General features: G+C 34.6%; 1 protein-coding gene across 1 annotated transcript in view; it reads right to left on the reverse strand.

The window, feature by feature from the left end:
* Positions 1 to 16,885: 16,885 nt before the first annotated feature.
* Positions 16,886 to 27,478, reverse strand: part of LOC132699816 (transcription factor hamlet-like) — an 89,246-nt gene continuing 78,653 nt past the window's right edge. The window contains exons 2-3 of the mRNA XM_060666720.1: positions 21,272 to 21,678; positions 16,886 to 21,131 (exon numbers count right to left, since the gene is read on the reverse strand). Coding sequence (XP_060522703.1) covers positions 20,055 to 21,131; positions 21,272 to 21,637 — 1,443 coding nt within the window. The 5' untranslated portion in view covers positions 21,638 to 21,678 and the 3' untranslated portion in view covers positions 16,886 to 20,054. The remainder of the gene's footprint in view (positions 21,132 to 21,271; positions 21,679 to 27,478) is intronic.

Genomic DNA, 27,478 nt, shown 5'->3' on the forward strand with positions numbered 1-27,478 from the left:
ACAACATATAAGCAGGTACAAAGTAGAATGCGAAAATGCCTTGAATAAGTCAACAGGATGATTGGCAAAACGTCAGCAAGTTGTAAAAAACTGATTCAGTAGGAAAGCCGAAGATTTGAGAATTGAGTATTAAATGAACTTCGTTGTACGAAATTTGTTGTCGATCAAATCGCTTCCAAACGGAGTTAATGTGTGAATTGGTATGGACTCAAGTAAAACGGATGACAGCAAGGCATAAGACCACTTTTAAAATGAAGGACGTTGAAACTCTCCCGCAAGAGGGAATAAACACAATTAATAGAAGGAAGAATGTGGGAAGCGATGACTATAGGTCATCGACAAATGAAGTTGTATTGTAAACACTACATTCGTTTTCCTGTATAAGTTTTTATTTACTTGATCTTGATCTTGGAGTGATTGATCATGTCAATTATTAGCCCATCACTAAAATTATAATAATGTCTCGTCTTTCTATAGTATGCAAATTAGTGAAACTCTAATTTAGTGTTTCACGGTTTGTACTAACCAAAATTGAATTACGCATTTTTACGGTATAAACTTTAATTTCGTCCCCCCCCCCCCCCCACACACAACTTTTTCCGAAACGCTAGTATCTTTATACGGCAACGATAAACCGTTTTCCGTTATAAATCGAATCGTCCGAATACATATCATATAAAATTTCCTTTTTATCCAATTAATCAGAACAAACAAACCATTTATTTTATTATTGCTTTTAAACCACAATTTTTTCATCGCTCGCGCGAAAAAAATCCGTCGAATGGCCTTAACATTTAACAAATTGTTCGTTTAATGCGAAAATATTATATGTTTGATACATTTTTTATCTCGACTTCTAATCTACGGCATATTCAAGGCATGGGCGTCCCGCGAAACGGTTCGTTTCTTTTTTGCTACGTCGCCATCTTTATTTTGCGCGGACGCTCGGCTAATTAAAAATGCGGCTTACAAACATTTGATACCATTAATCGTTAACATAACTTTCAGCAATTACGCGACATTTTTCACGAAAGTCGTAAAGTTGTTCGGTCGACGCCGTAAATGGTCAAAATTAACATATTTCTGTTAATGGCGTGAAAAAATTACTCGTTTCGCACTCGAAAACGAGCCCGGATTTTAAATTTTATCCCGTAATTAAAGTCGTTTTTGTATATCGGATATTTTTATCAGGACCGCCGTCGACAGAAACACATGGCTTTTGTAGCTTTTTCTTAAGTAATAAATTTTGTTGAGGAGCGGTATTTTTCAACACAATTATTAGCATACTTTTCCTTTAGCTTGCCGTCTAAATAGTCTTGTCTAAATTATATTCTAGATGGGATATCAGTTTCTGCTATATTAAGGTCTTGATTTCTATTGGATTCCTCTTTTCTGTAAGGCTCCCTGTATAAAATGGCGTTCTTTTTTGTACACACACATTTGTACAAAATATATTATAATATATATTTTGTAATTTCAATTTGCGAAAAAACATTTTTGATCCCTATGGTAAATGGCTCCCTACTGTACGACGGAGTAAAGGGAAAGAAATAACATTTTAATAACAGAGTAATTAAAACATACTTACGGTAGCGCCTTTACAAGTATATGCGTTTAGTTTAACGCATTTTGTATTTGCTGTTATTGCGTAGTTCTCACAGTATTATAAGGTCAGTAATTAAATTGCGACATTCGCACCAAAGAAAAGGTGTTAAATTGTTGCGGGAGAGAAAGAGGATAACTTCCCAAGAAAAGTGAGGGTGAAAAATGAGCATACAAAAGTGTAATTCCAATCAAAGTTCACTCTTTTGATTAAAAAAAAATACAGTTATGTAATACTCTCTCTCTTTTGTCTGTCTGCATTATCACTGTTCAGACACTGCGACCTCTTCTCGGCTGCAAACAAATGTCGTCTACCACACTTGTTGTATAATATACTATCAACTTCTCAGATTTCGATCTTAAATCAAGTTTACTTGGTTTGTGGAAAACTTTTAGCCTCTATTTCAAAGGGTATGTACGTCTTCCTGTGCAAAGTAACTAAAGTGTTTAAATTCGTGTTATTATAAGGTTCTTCTGTGATGTGTAGTTCAAGGTATATATATTTGTAATTTGGAATGCGTAGATTTTATTTAGACATAAATATGAATGACTTTAAAACCAGAGTTCCTCAATATAATTTTAATTATATTATTATTATTATTATTATTATTATTATTATTTTTATCACCCTTGTTGCGAGTTGTCACTTGAGAGCTGGCAGGCGGTCGCCTGCAAAGCGCTTAAAGTCTATTGGTCGGTCAAGTTAATCTTTGAAACCTTTCTCATGATGTTGCATGAAGGGAGAATCACTGCCTTCTGGAGTGGTCGGAACGGGCAAACCGGTAAATTCGATTTTTCCAGCTGAGTCGTCAGATTTCGGGCAATCTCTCCGGTGACTTCTATTATAATTGGAATCGTTCTGACAGCACGCACCCTCCAGGTGTTTTTGACGTCCTCTGCCAGAGGTAACTTTCTGTGTTTTTTTTGCAGGTTTGCAGGTGGTACAGCAGCAATGTCAATAAAAGCAACCCTGTTCTTCTCTTTGTCGTAGGTAACGTATGGGTTCATCCGTTAAAACTTCTCGATCCCAGTACCCCGGAGGCGAGCATTTTTCAGAACTGAATCAGGAGCATATAGGTAATAATTATATTAATATAATTATAATTATTATTGTTATTGCTATTATTATTATTATTATTATTATTATTATTATTATTGTTATTATTATTATTATTATTGTCTGTGATGCAGAGGTTTTGAGCTCATTGAGCGTGTATAATTTTTTATTGACAAGTTTTCGATGCCGTCAGACTGCGGTCAGAGGGGGCGTATCAATTTATAGTACAAAAAAAGTTCACTGCAAATCTCTAGACTTAGACAAATACTCGTTAGATATTCACGCAGAATTTTGCGGAATAGAATTAATCCACAAAAACACCATAATCATAAACGTATACAGATCGAGGAGCCACGGCGACCCTTACTTGTTTATGTCTAGATTTGAGCTTCTCCTAAGGGATTTCTACTCTCTAAAAAGAAAACTCATCATCACAGGTGATTTTAATATCAAATTCAACTTGACTACTAACGGTTTTAATGGTGGATTTTGTCAACCTACTATCTACCTTTGGTATCTCTCCTACAATCAGTGACCACACCCGAGTAACTCAAACCACGTCAAGCTGCAATGACAATTTTCTTGTCAATATATCTCCAACTTTATTTACTGCTGGCAGTGTGGATCCAGCAATCTCTGACCATTCAGCAGTGTGTTTTAAACTACATTCGGACTCTGGTCCCGCGGTTGAAAATCCCACTCGATTTAGACCAATTACACGGACCGGTTTAAATGATCTATCCGCGAGCTTTGAAGCTACCAATTGGGAACCTTTGTTGGACATGAACGAAGACCGATCAATCTTAACAAACAATCTGCTCCTTGTCTACACCGCGAACGTTGAACAGTATTTTAAAGTTGTCGAGCGAAACAATTCCTTTCGGCCCCCGGTATCCTGGATCGACCGTAACCTCAGAAATAAGAGGGATAATGTGCTGTTCCTAAAAACTAAATGTCGAATATATTCCACACGCGACACATGGACAAAGTACAGACAGACAAATCTACCAACATGAGCAAAAGCTGTTGGGCATTAATCAATCATGAAACCAATCGATCATCCAGAGTCACGCCCAGCTCGATCACGCCCAATGAGTTCAACCTCTTTTTCTCCAAGGTTGTCGAGGATCTAATCTCAACTATTAGAAAATCCAATGATCCCTATACGTATTTAAAGAAATTCTCTACCAGTAAATCTTTCTTTTTGAGTCCAGTTTCAGAAAGCGAAATACATGAAACTATCATGAGTCTGAGCAATTCAAATTCCACTGAATGCTTCGGCATGAATTTAATTTACCTAACTAATGCAGTGTTCTCAAGTGGCGAATTTCCATCGCAGCTGAAACTATCTAAAATAATTCCTGTTTATAAAAAAGGAGACAATCACATTCCGAATAACTTGAGGCCCATTGCAATCATCCCTATCTTTGGCAAAGTGATCGAAAAAGCCTTAAAAACCCACCTTTCACGATTTTTTGATAACCACAAACTTCTGAGCAACTCTCAGTTCGGCTTTCGTGAAAAGAAATCCACAACCCATGCGCTCATAGAATTTGTGAGCAGGGTGGTCCAGGGGTATGATGGAGAGATTTCGAAGGCCCTGTTGTATGATCTTACAAAGGCTTTTGACTGTGTTGACCACGTCGTACTATTGAACAAATTAGGGTTTTACGGCGTCAGGGGTATCCCTCTACAATTAATAGAGTCATATCTAGACAGCAGGTTTCAGTACGTTGAAAGTAGCGGCGTGTCAAGCGATAGCGTTCTCCCAGTAGTCTCCGGCGTGCCTCAGGGCTCGGTACTGGGGCCTCTGCTCTTCTTTATTTACATAAATGATCTGCCGCTGTCCATACCCAATAAAATCGTGACCCTGTTCGCAGATGACACTGCCGTTCTTTCAAAAGCTAGGAATCATATAATGCTTACTGAAACGTTGATGAGACTGTGAGGGCCCTTCAGCAGTGGTTCTCTGCAAACAATCTAGTCCTTAACCAACAAAAAACTCAAGAACTGACTTTCTCTTGTAGCAAAGTAGACTTTCTTCATCAAGACAATATTACTCTACTGGGATTTGTTATTGACAGAAATCTGTCATGGACCGGGCAAATCGACGAAGTCTGCGCCACACTGTCCCGGCGTTTGTTCCTGTTACGGCATCTCAACCACTGTTTAAAAAAATTGGCCCAAAGAAGGCCATGCGGCTACTTAGCGGCGCTGGTCCGCGTGAACACTGCAGACCCATCTTCGCGGATATGAAGATTATGAGGCTGCCCTCTACTTACATCTACAGATCTGTTTTATACATTCATGATAATGCTGATTCTTATCGCACACTAACTAGTGGACATGAGTATAACACCAGGCAAGGTGATTCGATCGCCCTACCGTACTCCAGACTGACGTCCTCGCAAACTATTAAAATCAATGTTAAATTATACAATGTTCTGTTAAGCAGCCTTAAAAATCTACCAACTACCAATCTACCAAAGAAAATGAAAATTTTCTTTATAGAGAATCCCTTTTATGGCACCGATGAATATTTTGAGCTGCTTAAGCATACGAATATTTAATAATTTGTGACTTTGTTATCTATATGTTTACTTTTCACTTTATGTATTATTTACATCTTATCTATTATCTTGAAGTATTTTGTATAATTTAGTGCAATTTGTGTGTACTTTATTAATGTTTTTTTATATATTTTCCCACTGCGATAACCAATGTAATTGTCATACTCTTGACGTACCATTTGTTGTTCTTGTGACTTATCTGAATGGTTAATAAAGTTCTCTCACGCAAAATAATATTTTACTGGATCTAGGGTACATTAATCAATTAAAAGCTGCACAGCTTTTGTGAATTTCTTTGAAGGATACGGCTATTGCTTGGGAAAAGCATAACCTGAGGCATAACGGTGAAGCACTTTTACTGGAAAGTACAAAGCAGTACTCGAAGAGAAAAGCATTTATCAAAAGTGTTGCTGATTTAGTAGTAGTTATTCATGACCATAGAGAAGTTATTTACTGGTTAATTACTTAAGATATTAAATATTGTAAAAGAAGATTTATTAAATATAACAAATTTACACCATCGTTACACCGTGGAAGATATAGCAAAACAGCCTCCATATTATTGCCAACTAAATCCTATAGAACTTATATGTAAACTTGTTTCTTGCAAATCAGTCCATAATAATATTTGCTGCATTAGGATTGTAAGTCGAAAAAATTTAACTATACGTTATCTTTCCACGTCAGACTATGAACGACTCCCAGCCCAAGTGAAGGAATGGCTTTCTGGTTAGCGAATTCTATCTTTCTTTTGTGTAGAGAGGGAGACTTTGAGGAAAACCGCTCCTTAACTATGCAGTTCAAGAGTATAGTGTCGTTTTCGAATAAATCGGCTTGACCATCATTGTTTAAAGTTCCCAAAAAGATTCGTAGTAGTACCTATGTATAGCCTGTCGCAAACTTGATCGTCCTAATCTTTTTTTTTTGTTTATTTTGGCTGGGTATAATCTTATTAAATTACACTAAGAAAAAAGAATGACATTAAATATATACAATAAATTGATAGCTAAGAATATCTATACATAATTACATTTCTAATATAAATATAATATAAATCTAAATCTGATCTAAATTCACTATCAGAGTCGTCATTGAGTTGAGATTTTTGTTGTTTTGTATAGAAATGTAAGAGTCCTCAATTTTCATAATGTGAAGTACTGAATTTTTCCAGCTCACAGTTGGTATGTTATTAATTACATTTTTTATCAAATTTATAACACTGGGACTTAAAGTATTAGTACATTTTCTGCTTTGATTTTACTTTGGTTCCACAAATGCTCTAAGGGGTGAAACATGCAATGATATGGAGGAAGACGTAAAACACTATGCCCAGCCTGTTCAGCCAAATGCTCGCATCCATACTGTTTTTTAATTGCATATGAATTTAGGACTTCCAAAAGTTGCGATTTTTTGTAACTGCATTGAAAAATAAATATTATTTTCTCACAAATATTTCTGGATTTCAGTTTTTGAACTTAATTTGCGCAGCAGACGGCTTTGGTAGCTTAAGTTGTTGGGAATATTTTGAAATATTCTTTTGAAACCAATTTTCAAAAAATTCGGCACTAATATTCTCATGATAATCCAAGCTATAATCCTTAATATTCTTTGCAAACAGCAAGCAGTTTGGGACAAATCCGTCTTTTGACTAAGCGTATATTATGGTGATGGTTTTTATGTATTTGAAGGTGCTTTCGATTGACAGTTTGGAGTGGAATCAACCCATACTTTGAATACAGTGCGTGTGTATCCAACCATCATCATCATCAAGGTAAATTATGTATCTGTTGTCTAATATATATCTTTTAATTTCTTGAAGGTAATTAAATTCTATTACTATTTGCCTTTTATAGTATATTATGCAACAAGTGCGGTAAACGGCATGCGGTAAACGGCATTTGACTCACGGGTTTATTTGACACAAGCGGAGCGAGTGCTTAATAAACGAGTGAGTTAAAAAGTTTACCGAACGTGTTGCATAGTATACTTTTTCTACGACCGTTAGTTTTTGGATACATTTTCGCAAAACAACACGAATACATTCACTGAGCTTCTTTTCAGTTTATCCATGGTAGGAACAACTTCGCTTTGATAAAGACAATATATTTTCCTTATTAGGGCCTGATCACTATTATCTATACGCTGAGTTTAAAAATCACTTCCTTTTAATCAATTCTTCAATATTAATAATATCCCTTATCGACGATATTAACTTTTTTGCAAGTAGACAGTTTTTTTTAAGTTTGTTGTGAAATCATACTCTAGTGATTAAAGTTTAACAAACATTTTTCACAATCTGTGTCGCATCAGGCGACGAATGATTTCGATGCGACATTGTTATAAAAACGATTATTCAACACTGCCACAAATGATCTCTCAAGAAATATATCAGAAAGAAAGAAATATACCTGGCCCATGCCTGCCTCGTCACTCAAGTAAGAATAATTTTTTTATTAATGACTTTGCTCAATAACAGTAGGTAAAAATATCGTTCAAGTTTTATTGGGGAGGGTCCGTCGGAAGCTAACACGATATACTATACTATTATAGTCAGTCACTTCTACATACTGAAATCAAGCTTATTATGCTTGTGTATGCTCTTTGCAGGATGAATGAAGACTAAAGACCGCTTTACAAACTGGAGATTTACTTTAATTTTTCGAAGAAACTACTGGACTACTTACAAATGGTTTGGATGCTTCCTGCGTTGATGAATCGAACTTGCAGACGTTTCGTTAATCATTATTATTGAAACGTGAACAATTCGATTCATCAATAACCGACGTGATTAACTTAACACACTTTACTTAAGTTTGGTGTTATTAAGTGGCTAGGTGGAATCAACAAAATTTTAAAAAATTGTCCCGTATCAAATTTAAGAAATATACTTCAACAAATGCTAAAAATAACAGAGTGTTGTAAAAATGTGCAAACGCTTTTATCCAATTAAAAATAAAAAAGAAACGAGTCAGCTCAGCAACCAACAAGCATTCACAGCAATATCAATTAATATATGATCGAAATTTAATGAAACATCGTCGACAGGAATGACAAGGACCTTAGTCGCGTATCCTGTTGAAGCAAAAATCATCCTCATGCTCCTAAACAACTGTTTCCAAGTACTCGTCTCATTTTTTATTTATCATCGCATTCAATGAATCATAAATCAATTTGTTAGTGCGCCAGGTGTGCATTTTTTTTAAGGACGCTAGGACTAGTAGCATGGAAGGAATTTATTCGAAATAATCTGCATTAGAAATTCTACAATTAAATAATAAGTTAAAAAATCAAAACGCATTTGAACTTTAAAAGATTTTATTATTAAAATAATTACATTTAAAAACAGGTATATAAATATACAAATTACTCTTTATAAAGTATATTACACCAAACGCAAGTAGTTCTCCTCTCGAAACGGAGGAAGTTTAATTTTACTCTACTTAAGTGACTAATTAACGTTTAAAACAAATTTACAAACTTGGTAACCACGAATGACTAAAAGTACTTGGGACTCCTATAATTTTAACTAGTTCTGTACAGTATAGGAGGTACTATAATTTTCGAAAATTGCGGTGAACATGTTCTAACTTTTTTTAATCTAGAAACAGAAACTTCCGACAGACGGCTGATAAAAATGGCAGACAATACCAACTGTGTCCTGCAAATCAACTTTGAATGATTTTGACACATCCGATAAGCCTTTGCAGCAGAACAAAATATGATTTACAGTGTATTAGAAATTAAAGCTACTCATAAAAAACTAGGGCTAAAACAAAAGGTAACTTAAACATCTGATTGCACGATCGCAAACATTTTTAAAATGTTTAAAACTTTTAGGAACACAACATTTTTTTAAAATCAAAATTAACGTCTACAAGTTGTGAAAAGTAATAGGACGAAATACAAAGTTAGTCGTTGCATCTTAAGGGTAAGTTAGAGATGGTGCTTTTTGTTTTGGAGGTGCTACTTAACACTAGCAAAAATAAGGAAAATGGAGATAAAAAAGGACACTTTTCTTAGTCAAAGGAAGGAACAAAAGTGTATAACGTTCAATACTGATTCGAATGTCTAGTCGCGGAAAACATTAACGCGATCCGATTAAATGCAATTTACATCACCTCAAAACGCCTAAAACAAACATAAGGCAAAACTGTCTAGTCCGGTCCTGTAAACGCCATAACATTTTTTTGTTTAATTGACACGCACTTACACGAAAAGCCATTGGGAAGGCGGTCGATTTTTGCATTCGGTTCTTTCACATATGAAATTTGAAGAATATCAACATTTTTGTAAATGACGCTAAACAAACACCCAAAGGAACCATAAAAATGAGAATGACAGGAAGCAAGAGATGGCCGAGGGAATACTAACATGTCTGCTAAGGGAGAAAATAGGGAAACATTTAAAACAAGTCGTGTCATACAAAACATGCATCCCAATGTCATCATTTTTTTGTGTTTTTGAAAATTGAAAAAATCATAGAAAGACAAAAAACGAGAATATGAATACGAATTCTTTGAGTGAACGACACAGGCCTTCTTTGGTCTCGCAACATTTCTTTAGAAAAAAAAATGGCGGTTACCACCCACGTCACCTTTATTGTTATGTCAACACTTTACGCGCGGTCATCAATTCCGCTCGCAATCTTAACCTGGAACTGCAACATTATTTCCCCGACCATTGTTGCTCTCAGCTAACGTCAAACTGCCGCCAATAATTGTACAGAACGGCAGTGCTCGTTGCCGAGATAATAAAATCGCCGATAAAACTAAAATACGGCGCGTGTCGTAACGAAAACTTAAGGCCGGCCCACGCGAAGAACCCCGAGGCACGCCCATAATATTTATCGTTTGCCATTCTTGTCACTCGCGAAGATAGTAGTATAACATTTCGAAAATAATGCGAAGAATTTCAATATAAATCGTACCAGGCTGCAAATAAAAATAGATCGTACGTATTTTATCAAAATGTTGCTAATAATTTTTAATGTTATAGATTCTCCAAAACAACTTTTTCTAATGTGTACCACATCGCTGAGAGGACGGATTGACGCACCGACTTGCCACGGCCATTTTAAACAAATGGAGATAGGAAAGAGGACTAAAATTCAAAATATTCGAAGTATAAAAAAATGTAAGAAATAAACGGTAAACAATAGGTTATTAAAATATTTGAAGGTAAATAGGTTAGATTTAGGCCTTATCGTTAATATAAAAATTTTCACGTATGTGGAAAAGGAAACTAAAGAAAGAGAAGAAAATAAGTAAATAGAAAAACCATCGAAACAAGTAACAGTGAACTATTATTTCATAACAAAATGAATTCAGTGAAGAGAGAAAAGAAGTTAGAAGTTAGAAATAGAAAAATTTGTAAATGGGAGAATCAAATGAAAACGAAGTTAGAAAATAGTAGAGAAGTTCTTACAAATAAGAAAAATAAAATTAAGAAAGAAAGAAAAAATATTGCACCATAATAAAAACATTAAGATCGATAAAGAGTGAACAATAGAGGTTAGTAAGAAAAAGAAGAAATAATAAGCATCTTAGAAAACTGAAAATTAAAGACAAAAAATATAACAAATAAACGATAAACAATGGTATGTCAAACTATGTTAAAGTAAGTTAGATATTAATGAAAATTGGAAACGTGATAAATTATTGTGATAATAAAATTATTCTTAAACCGATAACATAAAAATTCTAACGCATTAGGAAACAGAAAACAGTAGACTATTATTTTATATAAGTTATTAAGAATAAGAGACAGAAAAATATAAAAAGCAATAAAATTTGAAAGTAGAAGAATCAAACGAAAACTAAATTGGAAATCGGTGGACTCTTATTTTATAAGAAAATTAAATCAGTCAGGAGAGAACAGAAGTACGTAAGGCTAAAGTAAATACAACTATGAGAGAAAGAATGAAAACGAAGAAAGAAAATATAGCGGGATAATAAAACAATTAAGTTCGACACTCGCGAAAATAGTAGCATAACATTTCGAAAAGAATTTGAAGAATTTCATTATAATTCGTACCGTGGTGCAAATAAAAATAGATGGTATTTATTTTATCAAAAATTTGACAACTAATGAAGTAGTACACTAATAAATTTTAATGTTGCAGATTCTTCAAAATAACCCTTTCTAATGTGTAACATATCGCTGAGAGCACGGACTGACGCACCGACTTGCCGCGGCCATTTTAAACAAACGCGTTAATTGGTCGCCTATTTTTTTTTTGTAAAACGCTCTCGGGACTCGTTAAAAAATTACCGCCAATTAGCGGCGATTAGAATGAAAACGCGAGTACTAAGAAATTGTTGTTACGCATAATTTTAAGAGGTATTGTTTTCCGAAGCTGTAATCTAATTGATGCGCGCCGTTAAATCCGCCGGCCTGTACGAAGAAATTTTCAGGTGCGTTTTAAATGTTTCGAAACAGTGGCGTGCGCGCTATCACGACAAAACTAAATTAAAGTAATCGTTGATGGGTTAACTGATACACATATCTTACACTTATTAGTATTACACTTATTTGTAATTAAATTTTTCGATCTACACGAAAAATAAATAAAAGATAAACGAACGAAAGAAAATGAGTAAAAGAAAAAAGAATCTTAAAAATATAGAAGAAAAAAATGAGTATATAGAAGAACTCAAACAGTACACAATAAAAGTGACAAAGGAAAAGAAGAAAAAATAAGTTTGGAGGGAGGAAAGGGAACTTAAATACAAAGTATCGAAAGAATAAAAAGTATAAAACGATAAACAACCGAATATTAAAATATTTCAAGATAAGTAAGTTAGATATTACCAATACATACAAATTCTCGGGTATAAGGAAAAGGAAAATAAAGAAAGAGAGGAAAGAAAGTAAGTAAACAAAACGAAAACAAATAACAGTAAACTATTCTTTCATAGGAAAATTAATTCAGTGAAAAGAGAAAACTAGTTAGTAAGAATAAAAAGCAGAAAAATATAGAAAGTAGGAAACTTTGTAAATAGAAGAATCAAACTAAAACAAAATTGGAAAACAGTAGAGAAGTTCGTAAAAATAAGAAAAATGAAATTAAGAAAAAAAAATTGCACCATAATAAAAACATTATAATCAATAAAGAGCAAAAAATACAAGTTATTAAGAAACAGAAAAAAAATAATATAAACAATCGGATATCAAAACATGTTAAAGTAAGTAAGTTAGGTATTAATGAGAAATGGAAACGTGACAAAAACTATTCGTAATGTTTAATGATAACATAAGGCAACAGAAAACAGTGGACTATTTTATAAAAATTAGTAAAAATAAAAGACAGAAATAAATAGAAAGAAATAAAATGTGTAAATTCAAGAATCAAAAGAAAAACGAAATTGACAAAATAATAGACCCTTATTTTATAAAAAAAAATGAATTCAGTTAGCAAAGAATAGAAGTTCGTAAGAATAATGTAATTAAAATTATGGGAGAACGAATAAAAAGAAGGAAAGAAAATATGCGGGATAGTAAAAACAATAAATGTTATTAAGAAAAAGAAAAAATAAGTATGTAAGTAGGGAAAACAACTAAATTTCAAAGTATTTTTTTTCAAAGATAAAAAATATAACAAATAAGAAACAATCGTATATCAAAACATGTTAAAGTAAATAAGTTAAATATTAATGAAAAATGGAAACGATATAATAAAAATTTCCACCCATGAGATATTGTAGTTAGTAAGAATAAGAGATAGAAAAATATGTAAAAAGAAAGAAGAATCAAGTAAAAGCGAACTTGGAAAATAGTCGACTTTTATTTAATGAGAAAATGAATTTAGTCAGCAGAGAATAGAAATTCGTGAGATTTAGAAAAATAAAATTAAGAAAGGATCGAAGAAAAGAAAGGAAGACAATAGTGCTGCATAAATAAAATCAACAAATGGATAGACGGCGAAAAATAAAAGTTAATAAGAAAAAGAAAAAAGGGAATTAAAATTCAGAGTATCCTTTTTTAAAGATAATTAAAATATAATAAGAAATAAACGAAAATAATATTATTTGCTTCATATTTCAAGTCGTCTTCTGCAGACGACGTCAGTAAGCGTTTACTGAATAAATGAACTAAAAATAAAAACAAAATTAAAAAAAAAACAAATAAATATATAAGGCGGGCCAAACAATAACAGCACAGTACTATTAATTTTAGCAGGATTAATCTCGGAAAATGCCAAGGATAGGAATGATAAACGAAGAGGATGGAGAATGTAAACGTGTTTGAACCAAACGTTAACAAACACAATGAAATAAAGACAATTACGAACGATGCGGAAGAAAGAAAAATGCCAAAACTACACCGCTGCGTCGAGACCAGTTCTAGTAAAAGCACATATTTATCTCGTCGTAATGGCATCTCACTGTGAGGAAAGTCAATCCCGAACCGCTCAGTTTATTCATGCAGCATTCATACAATTGACAATCGCGCACTATTCTTTTATGGCTTTACAAGTGTTTAACTTCCAGTTAATATATCTATTAGGCACGTGTTGTCGTCGACGCAATCGTGTAGCTTCGTAATTGAGAAAATTTTCGGTGAAACGCTTGCACGTACGACATTTTTCTAGAATTAATATTCGGAAGAGAATAGAATAACGAAATAACGCGCGGAGGTCACGCGTTAGTATCGTTTAAGATGTGGGACTGCTGGAGTGCCCGATCTAGACTACCAGGGGCCAGGAAGTGGGTGGTACCGCGAAGTAACTGCCTCGCTGACCCGAGGGTACTACTGATCTATGAGCCGCGGTGATGCATGAAATACCAAGTGACCAAAAGAAGCTGTAGTACCGGCTTGGGTAGGTCTAATGTTAACGGACAAAAAGAGTCTAATCGATTTGGTTGGGTTAAAATCATGTCCTGCCTTCGGGCGCGGTTTGGACGGAATTATTTAATTACGAACGACGAAAGGTAAACTTGGTCCGCGGTATAAAATATTATTCACGACGCGGTTCCAAAACAAGGTCCGACGCAGATTACAGAGGATGATACACGTATTTCAAACTGCTACTCCGGCGCTTGGGTTATTATTAGTGACCCTCGGGTGACGATGCGTGTTTGTTTTTGCTGTTTTATGCACGCCCATTATTGATTGGTCGGCGAACCTCCTCCCGGCGCAGTCCGTGCATTTCCTATTCGTTTTCGCCCGAAAAGAACGAGTCAAGTTTCCCAACAGTTTTGGAAAGATCCACAAAAGTGCAAAAAATGAAAAAAGTACCTAAATAAAAACAAAAAGAAATGAACCAAAAGAAAATGAATTCTGGTAGCAGAGAATAGAAGCTTGTAAGAATAAGGAAAATAAAATTAAGAAAGAAAAAAAATATTAAAATCGACAGATAGTGAAAATGAATAAAATAATAAGCATGTAAGTAGGGAAGAGAACTAAAATTTAAAGTATTTTTTTCCAAAGATAAAAAAATATAATAAATAAACGATAAACAATCAGATATTAAAATATGTTCAAATAAGTTAAATAACAAAAATTCTAGCGTAAAAGGTACAGAAAAATATAGAAAGAAAAGAAAGTAAATTAGTAAATAAAAAAACCAAACGAAAACAGGACACAGTGGACGACTATTTCATAAGAAAATAAATTCAGTGAGAAGAGAATAGAAGTTAGTAAGAATAAGATACACAAAAATAAAGAATCCAGGAAAATTTGTTAATAGAAGCATCAAACGAAAATGAAATTCAGACAGCAGAGAATAAATGTTCCTAAGAATAAGAAAAACGAAATTAAGAAAGGAATAATGAAAACATGGCACTATAATAAAAATATTAAGAACGAATAGATAGCGGACAATAAAGGTTAGCAGGAAAAAGGAGAAAGAACAAGCATCTAGGTAGGAAGAAAAAATGAATTTTGAAATGCAACAAATAAATGATAAACAATAGGAGATCGAGGATATCAAGTAAATTCTCATGTATAACAAGCAAAACGATTAAACATATTTTTGTTATCCAAAACATTTTATAGTCTACAGGAATTTTTTTGAGAAAATGTTTTTTTATATCTCTATGTATTTTGTAGTGTTTTGTAGTTGTCTTTGGGAAAATAAATATTATTATTATTATTATTATTATTATTATCATTAATTAATACTTCAATGAAGAATAAGATGGTGAAGCAAATATATTGTAAAAAATAACCCAAGTGATATTAGATAAAATAAAATTCGATATCGAAACAAAGCGATAGAATATTCAGTAAGTAGAGTAACGAGAAAAAGCACACACTGCGGATATAGTTATTAATGGTTATCGAAAATATATATATATATATATATATATATATATATATATATATATATATATATATATATATATATATATATATATATATATATATATATATATATATATATATATATATATATATATATATATATATATATATATATATATATATATATATATATATATATATATATATATATATATATATATATATATATATATATAATATATATATATATATATATATATATATATATATATATATATATATAGGAACGAAGATGATAAATTGCTCGCAAGGTTTTAGATTTTGCGGCAGATTAGTTGGTTTATTGACCGAATCACATTAAAGCATGCAGTAGTAGAAAGTAAAAGGAAGAAAAATGTATCGAATAGTCTATTAATTAAATCGAGATTTATATTCAAATTAGGTTCAATTATGGGCGTAGTTCAGGTTATAACATTTTCTGAGTATTTAAGTTTGTTAAAGTTTTCGGCATCTTCAAACCTATTGTTTTAAGTACACTTAATGACGTTTGTTTAAAACGTGTTATTAGCAGTATGAACGTCGTTTTTCAAGATTGCGTCTTTAAATGTAAATACACATCGACATGTTTTATTAACTCGCTTTCAAAATCGACTTTTTCAAACTAGTCAGTACAAATTATCAGATCATCTCTGTGCGAAAGGATATCGGACAGTTTTCTCACACAGCGCACGTCATGTGAAGGGCGACGGACAAAAAACAACAACCGTTCGATGTTTTTCCTTTCGTGTGGCCGACTGAAAAAAAAAACGTGATATTCAAGATGTTACTTTCTTTCGATGGGCATGCAGCGTTTATTGTTACTTAAATTAAAGATTTAATCGATTATTATTTTTGCGTTTTATTTTTCGTGCACCGTTCACTTCAATAAGGAAACCTCTCAATTAAAACGTTAATTGCGAATTCAATAATTAAATTACTCGTTTCGACTCCCTCGCGTCGTTGCGTATCGTGAGGAAGCGAAACACGATGGTTCTCGATGCGAGATCAGCAAGGGAACGAAATTGAAATAGCGGATATCGAATTAGGCAAGTACAACTAGTTGAAACTTCAAATTATAGTGTTGAATTAGTAATTTCTGCAAAAACAAAGGACAGTACAAAGAAATAAAAAAAATTAATGTTAAAAAGAGAGTGGGACAGAGAGAGAGGGGGAGAGAGAGAGGGGGAGAGAGAGAGGGGATAGAGAGAGAGGGGGTGAGAGAGAGGGAGGGGGAGAGAGAGGGAGTGAGAGAGGGGGAGAGAGAGGGAGTGAGAGAGGGGGAGAGAGAGGGGTAGAGAGAGAGAGGGGGTGAGAGAGAGGGAGAGGGAGAGAGGGAGAAAAGGAGAGAGAGAGAGAGAGAGAGAGAGAGAGAGAGAGAGAGAGAATAAATAACATTCAACTAAGAGGACAGTTAAAGTTAAATAAGCAATTGGTATGAAATCAAAATTGAGTACAAGAAGAAGAGGAAGAATACATCCAACAAGATAGTAACAAAATTAAAGCAAGAATGAAGAAATAAATAAAACACAACGACCAAAGCATATTTATATCCATACTTAAGACAAGCAATTTTTAGAAAATAGTTTAGTACAAAGAGAAAAGCAAATAAACGAAAAGTGAAACAGAAGCTAAATGCAAATCAATATTGAGCTTGTAGAAAACAGTAAGCGTTAAAGTTAAAAGAATAATTGTTAGAAAGGCACAGGTGAGTATGTGCAAAAGAAGTTAAAATAAAAATAAACAACTCGCTATAAAACAATATTGTGGTTATTTAAGGTTAAAAAGCGACGATGCGAAACAGGGGTTGAACATAGGAATAAAGCGAGAGAAAAAGCGAAGAATAACTTAAAAAGCAGAAGGAAAAGACGAAATTATATGCAACGAAGCTAGAAGTGACACGAGTATGCAGTGTAATCATAACTGCCGCGTTTCACCTACCGCAGCATATCGTATAGGTAATTGTGCCTTTCATTTGAGCAATTAAAATAAATTAACAAAGTAATTTTTGTTTTTATTTTTATGTAGCAATTTGTCGTCGTACTTACAGTAACTTTCGCTGGCGTCTTCCTAACGGTATAACAAAAAAAAATCAAAAAGCATAAGCGTTGCGTTAAACGTTTCACAGGCGATCGACAAAAAGGAACAAAACCATAACAATGTCGGCAAAAAAACAAACCATTTCATCAAAGTTGAAGAATCCAGCGTATAAAGGCTCTATAATAAATAGAAGAAAGTTGATCCGATCGAGCGTAAAATAATTGGAAAGTGATTTTTATTGCCGTCGCGACTAAAAATAGGGGAAAAAAGCGGTCACAAACGAACCATTTAGTTTAATTTATGCGCGATGTAGAGCAATTTGTAGTTCTTTGCTAATGTATCATCCATTCTTTAAAGGCTCGTAATTGCGTTCACGTTTAACCTCCAGTTTAGAAGCAACGCTTAATTAGTTACTGCAACGTCCGTACTGCCGTTTGTTAGACCTAATATGGACGTCTCTTTGCTTCCTGTCTCGATGGATGAAATTTTATGAGAATTTTTGTCGTTTTTTCCGTTGGATTTTTAATTAGATCGGCCGCTTACCGTGTAATTATTTGAAGTGGGGAGAGCGCACCGATATACCATTCGGAATTTCAAGTTGAAGATTACTTACGTCAATTATTTAGTATCCGATAGTCAAATAGAATTGAAGACATAAGAGAAAATATTTATGAAAATCGGGAATATTGGAAAAGTGAAGGTAGCTAGTTAAGTAATGGCTCACAGAGGGAAAATGGAGGAAGAAGTAAGACTAAAATATTTGTTATGGTCAGATGAGGAACTAAAAATAGAAGATTGAACTACAATAGAGCAGACGACATGGTAGATGTGTTGATGGTATCCCCCAGAAAAAAGAAATATTTTGAGAGGCAGTCTGGATTTATCGCAGACTGCTTTTCAAATTAAGGAAAAGTTCTTGGGGATATTGTATGATATGTTCGGCGGATTTTGATATCATAAAATATGAGCTCTGACACTTTTCACTTGTCAGACGGTTTCCAAAGGGTTCAACTTCGAAATTACAGAGTTGAAGAGGCAAGTTCTTTTCAAATGTGTATTAATTTTAGTTATTTGAATCAATTATACATTGGTCACCAAATGAATAATTCGATATTTGTTAGAATTTTGGACTCACAAGAGAGAGAGAGAGATGTGTTGCCCAGATACATCACAGAAACTTTAACAGAGAGAGAAGGTAAAGAAACAGCAATGAAAGACGATTAACACATGAAAATGATAAAGAACAACAATTAAAGACAATTAACAACAGTTATCTGCTTGAATGAAAAGCATCAATCATGGTTACAACTCAGTAAATTATAGAAAACGTTGAAAAGGGGAAAATAACAGATGGCGAAATCGAAATCAACAGTCACAGAGGATCCGACCGGTTAGGTACGTAAATAAGGTGCTCCTTAACCCACGCATGCTTTTTACGGCATCTCGCCAATGAGCCGTCAAAACTGTTTGCGGAATTCCCGTCCATCATCTAGCCCAACGTGACCGAGCCGTCAAGAAGACCACACACTCAACAGACGGCTGTGCATTCGAATAATTAAATCTAAATGCGAATTCTTAAATACCAAGTTTACTATTTAATTCAACTCGGATAGCTAACCGATTGCATAACGAAATCATTCATTAATTTATCCGGTTTAACCTTTTGCTTTCCCAGTGGCTTTTGCATTCCTTCGCATCGGAAACTCATAAAATACTTTGTCAGTCTTGCCCGTAAAGCTAGGCAACATTTTTTTCTACGCGTTTTTATCTAACTTACGCAGATTTTGTACCTATAACATACCGCGGAAGGTTTGCAAATCAACTGGATGAAATTCATCTGGTTCTGGTTTAGAAACATGGTCTATTTTTTGTTGTGTAAGGGGGAGAATTGTGGTTGTGGATTAAAACTAATGAAATAAATTTTTATAGGACTGAGAAGTATTAGACCTAGAAATGCTGGAACTAGGACGCTGGCACTGTAGGATGCATCATCCAAATATGAAGCTTATTGTCAGAATTAGAGAGTAAGTAGAAGAGAATAATTCTGAGGCTTTTTTTATGAAATCAAGGTTCAATTTGTTTCGTAAATTTTAATTGCAATTTCAAAATTTTCGCTTTTGATTTATTAAAAAAAAACATTGTTTTATATTGTAACAGTCCATTCATAATTTTTAAGTAGTTTTTATCATCTTACTATATTTGAAATAAAAATATACTGTTCTAAAGGCAATTTAAATGTGAACCACCTATGAGTTACCGTCATACCAAAAGTAATAACCAAAATAAGGACTCGTATTCATCTTAGTTAGACACCCTATCTAGAAGCCCGTAAGGTAAGTCAAAAAATTACTCTTTTCTCTTAATCTTGAACTTTGAAATGTCAGATGAACCGCGATGACACAGATGAAAACAATCCTTTGAGTTTACAAACCCACCCACTCATATAGTGTTGAGTTAAAATAAACCCATCCATCAGGTGTCCGAGTGGAATATCACAGCTGCGATCATGTATTGCCGTTGTTGCTGCTATTATTATTATTGTTGCTATCTTCGTTGCCTTGCTTGCCGCCGTCCTCGGTTTTAGCGTTATTGTTATCATCGTCTTTATGTGATGTCTCCGAGCTGGTCGAGGACCTCGACGAGAAATTGTCTTTGTCGGAGAAGTACGACGAGTCGCGTTTGACGTCGTCGACGGGAGAGTCGGGTTTGTTGTTCTCTGGTATGTTCTTTCCCGTGTCGAACAGCTTCGAAGCTAGCGGTAACGGGAAGTTTGCCAGGTTCTTGGGCGGCTGCAGGTGTTGTAATAGTCTTCCGTCGGTCACTTTGCCCATAAACGATCGGATCTCCTCGAAATAGGATTCATCACTTAGGTTCCTGTTCATGCTCCTCCTCTGCACGTTTCTCTCGTCCAAGATCGTCGGTCCGTCAGCCTCGTGCTTCTTCAAGTGACGATCCAAATTCGTCTGTTGTCCGAAACATCTCTCGCATAGCGGACACTTAAACGGTTTCTCTTTGTTGTGGATATTCCTAACGTGTCGCTGCAAGTTGCTGGATATACTAAAACTCCGGTCGCAGTATCTACATTTGTATGGTTGTTCGCCCGTGTGGGTTCTGAGGTGTCGAGTAAGGTTCGCCGATCTGGGGAACACTTTTCCGCAAAACTTGCAGGCGTATCGGTCTTTGACTTTGCCGGCTGCCGGGTCGAACACTTTGGGCGTGTTCGCGGCCGTGTTCGACGCGTTTCTCAGCATGTCGAAAGGAACATTGTTCACAGGAGGACTGAGCATGTTGGGACTCAGGAACGGGTACCTTTGAGGGTAGTTAGGGGACTGCGGATAAGGTAAAGGCAGACGAGGCACTTTGTCTCCGCCTTGCGCGCGGTACATCGCCTCGAGCATCATGGGGTGAATTGGTTGGGGCGGAAACAGCATGCCGGGATACGCGGGGAGTTGGGGGGAGAATGCGGGTTTTGGAGCTGAAGTCGTCGACAGAGGCGACGTCCGATCTTCGACTACCACGTCGTCTTTTTCGCTAGACGTACTTGGAGTGGGTGAGATGATGTTGCGGTTTTCGTCCTCGATCTGGAAACAATGAAAACCAAATTGAAGTGAAGTTGAAGGTAATGGCAGATCCAAGCTAGGGTTCATGAACCATCATTAGTAAAGTTTTTTGAAAAAAAAATGAAGCACAGATGAAAGCATAGTTTTAAATATAGCCTTACCTGTCTTCTCATGATAATTAAACTAAGCTTTTTGTGTTCCACTCTTAAGTCGAGAGGTTGTTCGTCGCCTTGAGGCTCTTGAGGTCCGGGAGGAGGTCGACCGGCGGGACTCATGTGAGGCCCCGGCGACGACCGGCTCGTGTTTCTGCTTAAGTCGAAGGGAGCGTCTTCCGGCGGCGGTACGCGAACCGAGAGGGGATATACCGCCGCCTGTTTCGGCGACGAGTGGCCGCCCTGGGCGACTAACATTTTCCGGGGCGAGGCGTCCTTTTCTCGCATAATAACGGCCGGCGGTATTTGGTAGGGGCGACAGCGGGGGAGCCAGAACAGGTGGGGGCTACTGCAGGCCGCGTCCGCCGTGGACATCGGGGGTGTGGGCAAGGGGCGGGCCCGCAGCTCTGCCGGATCTGCAAGGAAATACGGTTTTAATGATCGAGTCAAATTGATACATATGTATCGTTTAACAAACGTTATAAATACTGCGCAAAAATATATCGCATAATCGGAAAAGATGCGAGCAAAACAATCATCTAAAGAGATCAAGTAGGCACTTGTCAGTCAGAGCGTTGACAGAATAACGAAATGCGTGAATGAAAACTTATGTTGCGAAGTTAGTGAATATTAATCAATCAAGTCTCTCGGTATGGAGAACCTGGAAGGTCTGTTTTTGCATGTCCTCGCTTGACAAGCCGTCAAGATGATTGTTATTTGCGTTTGCAGGAATAAGGCGTGTTACAACTGCAAAATGACTTACGCGATGTGCGAAATACACGCCCAATCGTTAACACAGAAGCGAATACGACCAAAACTGATGTAGTTGTAGCCACATTGGTAGTTGTAGCCACATTGTGTGCGCCATATGAGGTTTGCCGGGGAACATGTAAATTAACGACTGGTTTCATTTTTCAAAGAAACTTCCACAGGCTACTGTGATACTTTTTACAAAACTTCTGGATTCCTCCTGCGTCGGTTTTTGCTGAGTCGAACTTGCTGACGTTTCGCCAATCATCCTGACGATTCTTTTATGTGTTTTTCATTACAATGTAGTACAGAATTAGTTGTAATGAATAGGGGAACAATCACTGTTGACAGATATATAAGAGACATTTTAGAATCATATGTTGTAATTAATACATGATAATGCAAGACCACACCTGGTAAGAATTTCATCTAAATATCTAGTAAGGTTTGGATGGTTTAGAATTATATAGAGCACATCTGGGACCATCTAGTACTTAATTTATAAATGCAAAGGAATCTCCTAGAACTCGAACATGCTGTACCTGAAGAATCAAAGAATAATTGAATTGAAATTATTAAATTGGCAGAAGTCATTTATTGTTTATATGATCCTCAAACATGAAAATTGTCAAAGTGTGAAAAATGTATCATTCAATACTTTTTTGTGGAGATTGAACGCAAATCACAATTATTTTGACGTCAATCCTTGGTTCGTCTTTTAATAACAAATTGTAGTTCTTAAACCATTAACATTTTTAATATTAGAGCAATATATGAGTTATTTGAGCTCGGGATTCTACACTATAATATTTTCGATTAGCTATGAATGGCCGTATCTATAGAATAGAATTAGTATTATCAAATCACCAACTGAAAGTATTATTTTCAAGACAAAAAAAATATTAACGGAATGTTTTTGTTTCAGATTTTTCGGCATCTGCATCAATAAAACACTGAAGGGATTCCAGCTTCTTTGGCCACCTTTCTGACATTCTTTAGACACTGTTGATCGTTTTTGTGCCGAAAACTTCCAATAAAAGTTTTTTTTTTTCAAAATACATTTTAATAAATAGTCCTTCTATATAAAGGTTAACAATACAGTGAAGGGTACTGTGCAGCTATCGCTATATTTTCGTTCTCAGGTCTTAAATCTTGCCATATACGCAGACTTCAATATTTTTCGCCATATCCAATTATATTTCTCACTACACGAAGAGGCAAACGTGGGTGCCCACAAAACAATGGTGAAAATAGCTGTTTGACTAAAACGACATGCAAATTTTCAGGAAACGTAACAATGGGCATGTGTGGTCCTCGATACTTTTTTTCTCGGTTTAGCCGCTTCATATAAGGCACAATGATATCTTCATTAAGATCTAATCGCAGGAAAATTGCATCTCTCGCGTTAGGGGATGCCGATAAGTAGAAATATAAAATCAAATTTTCGAGCTTGTTGGCTTAAAGTTTGCTGAAAGAAGAAGAAAGGGAGGAATTTCAATTTGAAATGACATTTGTAAATGAATCTTTTAATTGCCGATATATTTGGACAAAAATTTACTTTACTGTCGATTTGTTATTACATGAAAAGAAGAATGAAGAATTGCTTAACAGAAGAACAGTTTGGCGTAGTTAGTTTGGAACAAATAAATACTTAGGCGAAATGAAATGTCTAATAACCGGAGTCAAAGTCCTGCCGTCGTGTAATGCGATCATTAGAATGCAAACGCCCCAACTCGACATTGCCGGACTCTAATTCACTAGTCGAGTGTGAAAAACCGATCGCTATCTTCCTCGAACTATTTTCGTGCAACGGTCGCTCGTTCCTGCTCCTCTTATCTCTCGTCCTGCAACGGCAGGCATTAGGCCGATCATAAAACAAACGGATGGACACAATCTTCCGAGTACGTGACACTTCCAAGACTGTAATGTGCCCGATAAAAACAATAGGTGTCGCGTTGGACGTGCAAAAGAACAACTGTTTTGCTTCGAAAATACAATGTTTTGCACGACGGTGTTTGTCGTTGCGACCGGAATGGTTTCTTATTAGAGAAATGCCGCGCTGTTCCCGGAATTATGGTGCGAATCCGTTTTTTTATGTTTGAGGTCATGTTCGCGCGGGATCGGTTGCGATGACCCTCGGGCCTAGATAATCACAATTTTCGATGGTTTTACGCTACTCAAGTTCAAGTTTCGAACCCCAGAAACCAGGACAGTTAAATAAAATAAATTTAATTATGTTAGCGATCAATAAAATGAAATAGGATTAAAAATGACTTGCCAAACTAGAGCCAAATTTGCAACCAAATGAACCAAAACCAACGATTTTTCAGCAACGAATTAAGGCACCTAGTGTTTTATAAAAATTGAAAAATACACCTATGAAATGGTGTTACAGAGCAAAATTTGAAGGATTTGCAAAAGGTAGTAGAAAGGTTTCCTCAAAAGCGAAACCTAATAACGCCGTCATATGATTTTTAAAAAATGAAAATATACCTACAAATTGGTAGATTTGATTTTTCTCTTTTCCTCGATTTCAAATATAAGTTGATAGTTCCTTCGACGACAGTGCTACTTTTGATGAGACTTACATTTTTTTTCTTCAATAACTAATAAACTTTTTGAAAATCAATTGCAACATTTTTACATCTTGTATTACAGTGTACAGTGTACAGCAAGGCTTGAACTGAGGTGACCTTTACTTGATGAAAATCCATTTAACATAATAAATAAGAACTAAAAGTTTAGATTTTCACGAAATTATATATTTTCACATGACAATTGTTTCGACAACACCGTGTCTTTCTCAAATGTAATATTTACAAACAACCTTTTACTGTATATACCGAAAGATGACAATAAAACCTTAATTAATGTTGTTGTGAGAATTTAAGTTTAATAAAGAAGAGGTATTTAAATATAATTGATCGTAAGGCAATACATTTGAATGTCTCATTATGTTAATCTCCATTGCTTCCAATAAATTTAATTTTCTACTTTCAGCAGCTGTATGTAAAATATCAGAATTGTCGTCAAAAATGTGTTTTTTGTATTTAAGTGTGTAGCATAATTAGAATGTAGACTATTGTTTTTAAACGCCCTTTTATGTTCGTTAATACGTTTCTTGAAGGATCTACCTCTTTGCCCAATATAAATTTTAGGACCAGATCCGCATTTCCACCTGTAGACACCTGATTTTTGAGATTTTGGACATTTCGTTTCATCGTTTTTTAAAAATTTTCCTATTATGTTGTTAGTTCTGAAAGCTATTTTTAAACCACATTTTGACAAATGTTTTGAAACTGTTCTGTACAAGGTTCGGATAAATAGAGTTTACTGTTGTCTGGATTTGGTTTTTATTTATAATTTTATCTATAATGGACGGATTGTAGGCGTTGTTCAGTGCAATTTGTTTGATGATCTTAAGTTCTTTGTTGTAATTTTCTGTTGAGAGTGGTGTATTAAGAAGTCTGTGTATAAAAGAGTGAAATGCAGCCATTTTGTGTGTATAAGGGTGATTTGAGCTGTTATGTATGACTGTGTCCGTGTGTGAAGGAATGGAAAAATCTAATTTGTTTTGCGTTTTCGTAATAGTTAAGTCTAAAAAATTAATACAGTTATCCTGTTCATTCTTTCATTTTATACGATTATGTATTGAGTTAATGTAATTTAAAAAAAAATCAATTGTCTGTCCGTTCTAAAAAAGCAAGCAACGATATCATCCACGTATCTATACCACCATAGAAAACTTTTACTTGAAGGATGTTTTACTATGATATTTTCCAAATTATCCATAAAAATCTCGGCTAACAAAGAACTAAGTGGGTTTCCCATAATCAAACCTTCCTTAGAGATGTAAATCTGACAATTAAATTCAAATTGAAAGATTGCTTAATAGTATCTTTAGACCAAAATTATTTTCATGAAAATCTCAACTTTTAGTTCTAATTTATATTGTCACAGCAAGGGTCTTAATATTTATGGAGATTAGTTTTTTTAGTGGATAATTTACATAATCTGAAGCAATTTGCGTTTAGTAGTTATAAAAAAAATATCGGAAGACCTATTTCTGCTATACATTATTCAAAATATGATCTGAATCTTGAAATGGAATTTTATTGTAAGGTTATTTAATTCACTTGAAAAAAAAAGCTCCAGAACTTTTTGAAGTTTAAAAATTTGTGCTATATTGTTAAGAGCGTACAATTAAAAATAAAAGAGTGTTTTTTGTTTTTTATATAATATTCATAACCTGGACCAATAACAATAGATCATGTTTAAAAAAAAACTTTCTACATATTGCTACCCGATATGGAGAGTGAGCATATTGGTTTCCATAGATGTTTTAAGTTTATATTAATCCAAGCTTTTTTTGGGTAACTCAGCACGCTCTGGCGAAATATTTAAATTGTAAAAACGAACGAAAATGTTCTTTAAAGTCCGTTATTTTTATTGCTAATTGTTTGCTGACACTAACTCTTTGAAATCTTTTTACTTTTGACTGTACATTGAATGTTAAAATTAATCCCGATACATTCAAGTCACTTCCAATTTTTGTGAACAATTACGACCTAATGAGAAGGTTGCACTGTGCAATAAATTAAAATATCTGGTAAAAGATAGACTGTGATAATAGTTAATAGTAGTAAAAATGTTTGTTTTATACTATGTAGGTACATAAGTTTTTTTTTTAATTTTAACAATATCTGACAAGTGTTGAAACAGGCCTAAATGGAAATAAATTGCTTTTGAGTTTGGAATTAATCAACTGTAGAATAAATTGGACGCTATCCGTGGATATCGGGTCTATTTATAATAATGAATACTTTTCCGTTTGAGAATTCAATAGTGAAAGTGTTGCATTTTGAATAATACTTTATACATAAATACTTGAAGAAGATGAGCGAGGGAGTTGAATTGCTAGTTTTTCAGGAAAAAGTGTCCCTGTTACGGCAATGGACATGAAAAATGAAAAAATTTGCAAGTAAGAACTAAATTATATGTGAATAAATTACTTCAATAGATTATATCAAATGAATGAGAATTTGAAAAATGCGGTGATGATAGTACTACTTTTTTTTTTTAAATCACTATTGTATAATAATTAATAGTATATAATATAATACATATTGGTACATATTTATTATATGTGTTGTAGCCCATAATAATAAAAGCAGTTCTTCTACCCCTACTTCAATACCTACATTGCATTGCGAGTCTGTTACAGACCTTAGAAAATTTTACATTAGCATTTTCGCAAATGATGATGATGATTTGGCCTTTTCTACCATTGTATAAACAATATTTTTGACATCCTCAGTGATCGTCTTAGCTTTATTTCATCTATTTAATAACCGAACAGACTAAAAACCGCACTAGCTCGTTATAGTAAAGACCAGGTTCCGAACATCTAACGACATTTTCATAACACACGCCTGGGGAGCCAGTTCATTATAGTTTCAACAAAAT

Source organism: Cylas formicarius, unplaced genomic scaffold (genome assembly GCF_029955315.1).
Source record: "Cylas formicarius isolate icCylForm1 unplaced genomic scaffold, icCylForm1.1 PGA_scaffold_3__17_contigs__length_32017465, whole genome shotgun sequence".
In the NCBI taxonomy this organism is placed as follows: domain Eukaryota; kingdom Metazoa; phylum Arthropoda; class Insecta; order Coleoptera; family Brentidae; genus Cylas; species Cylas formicarius.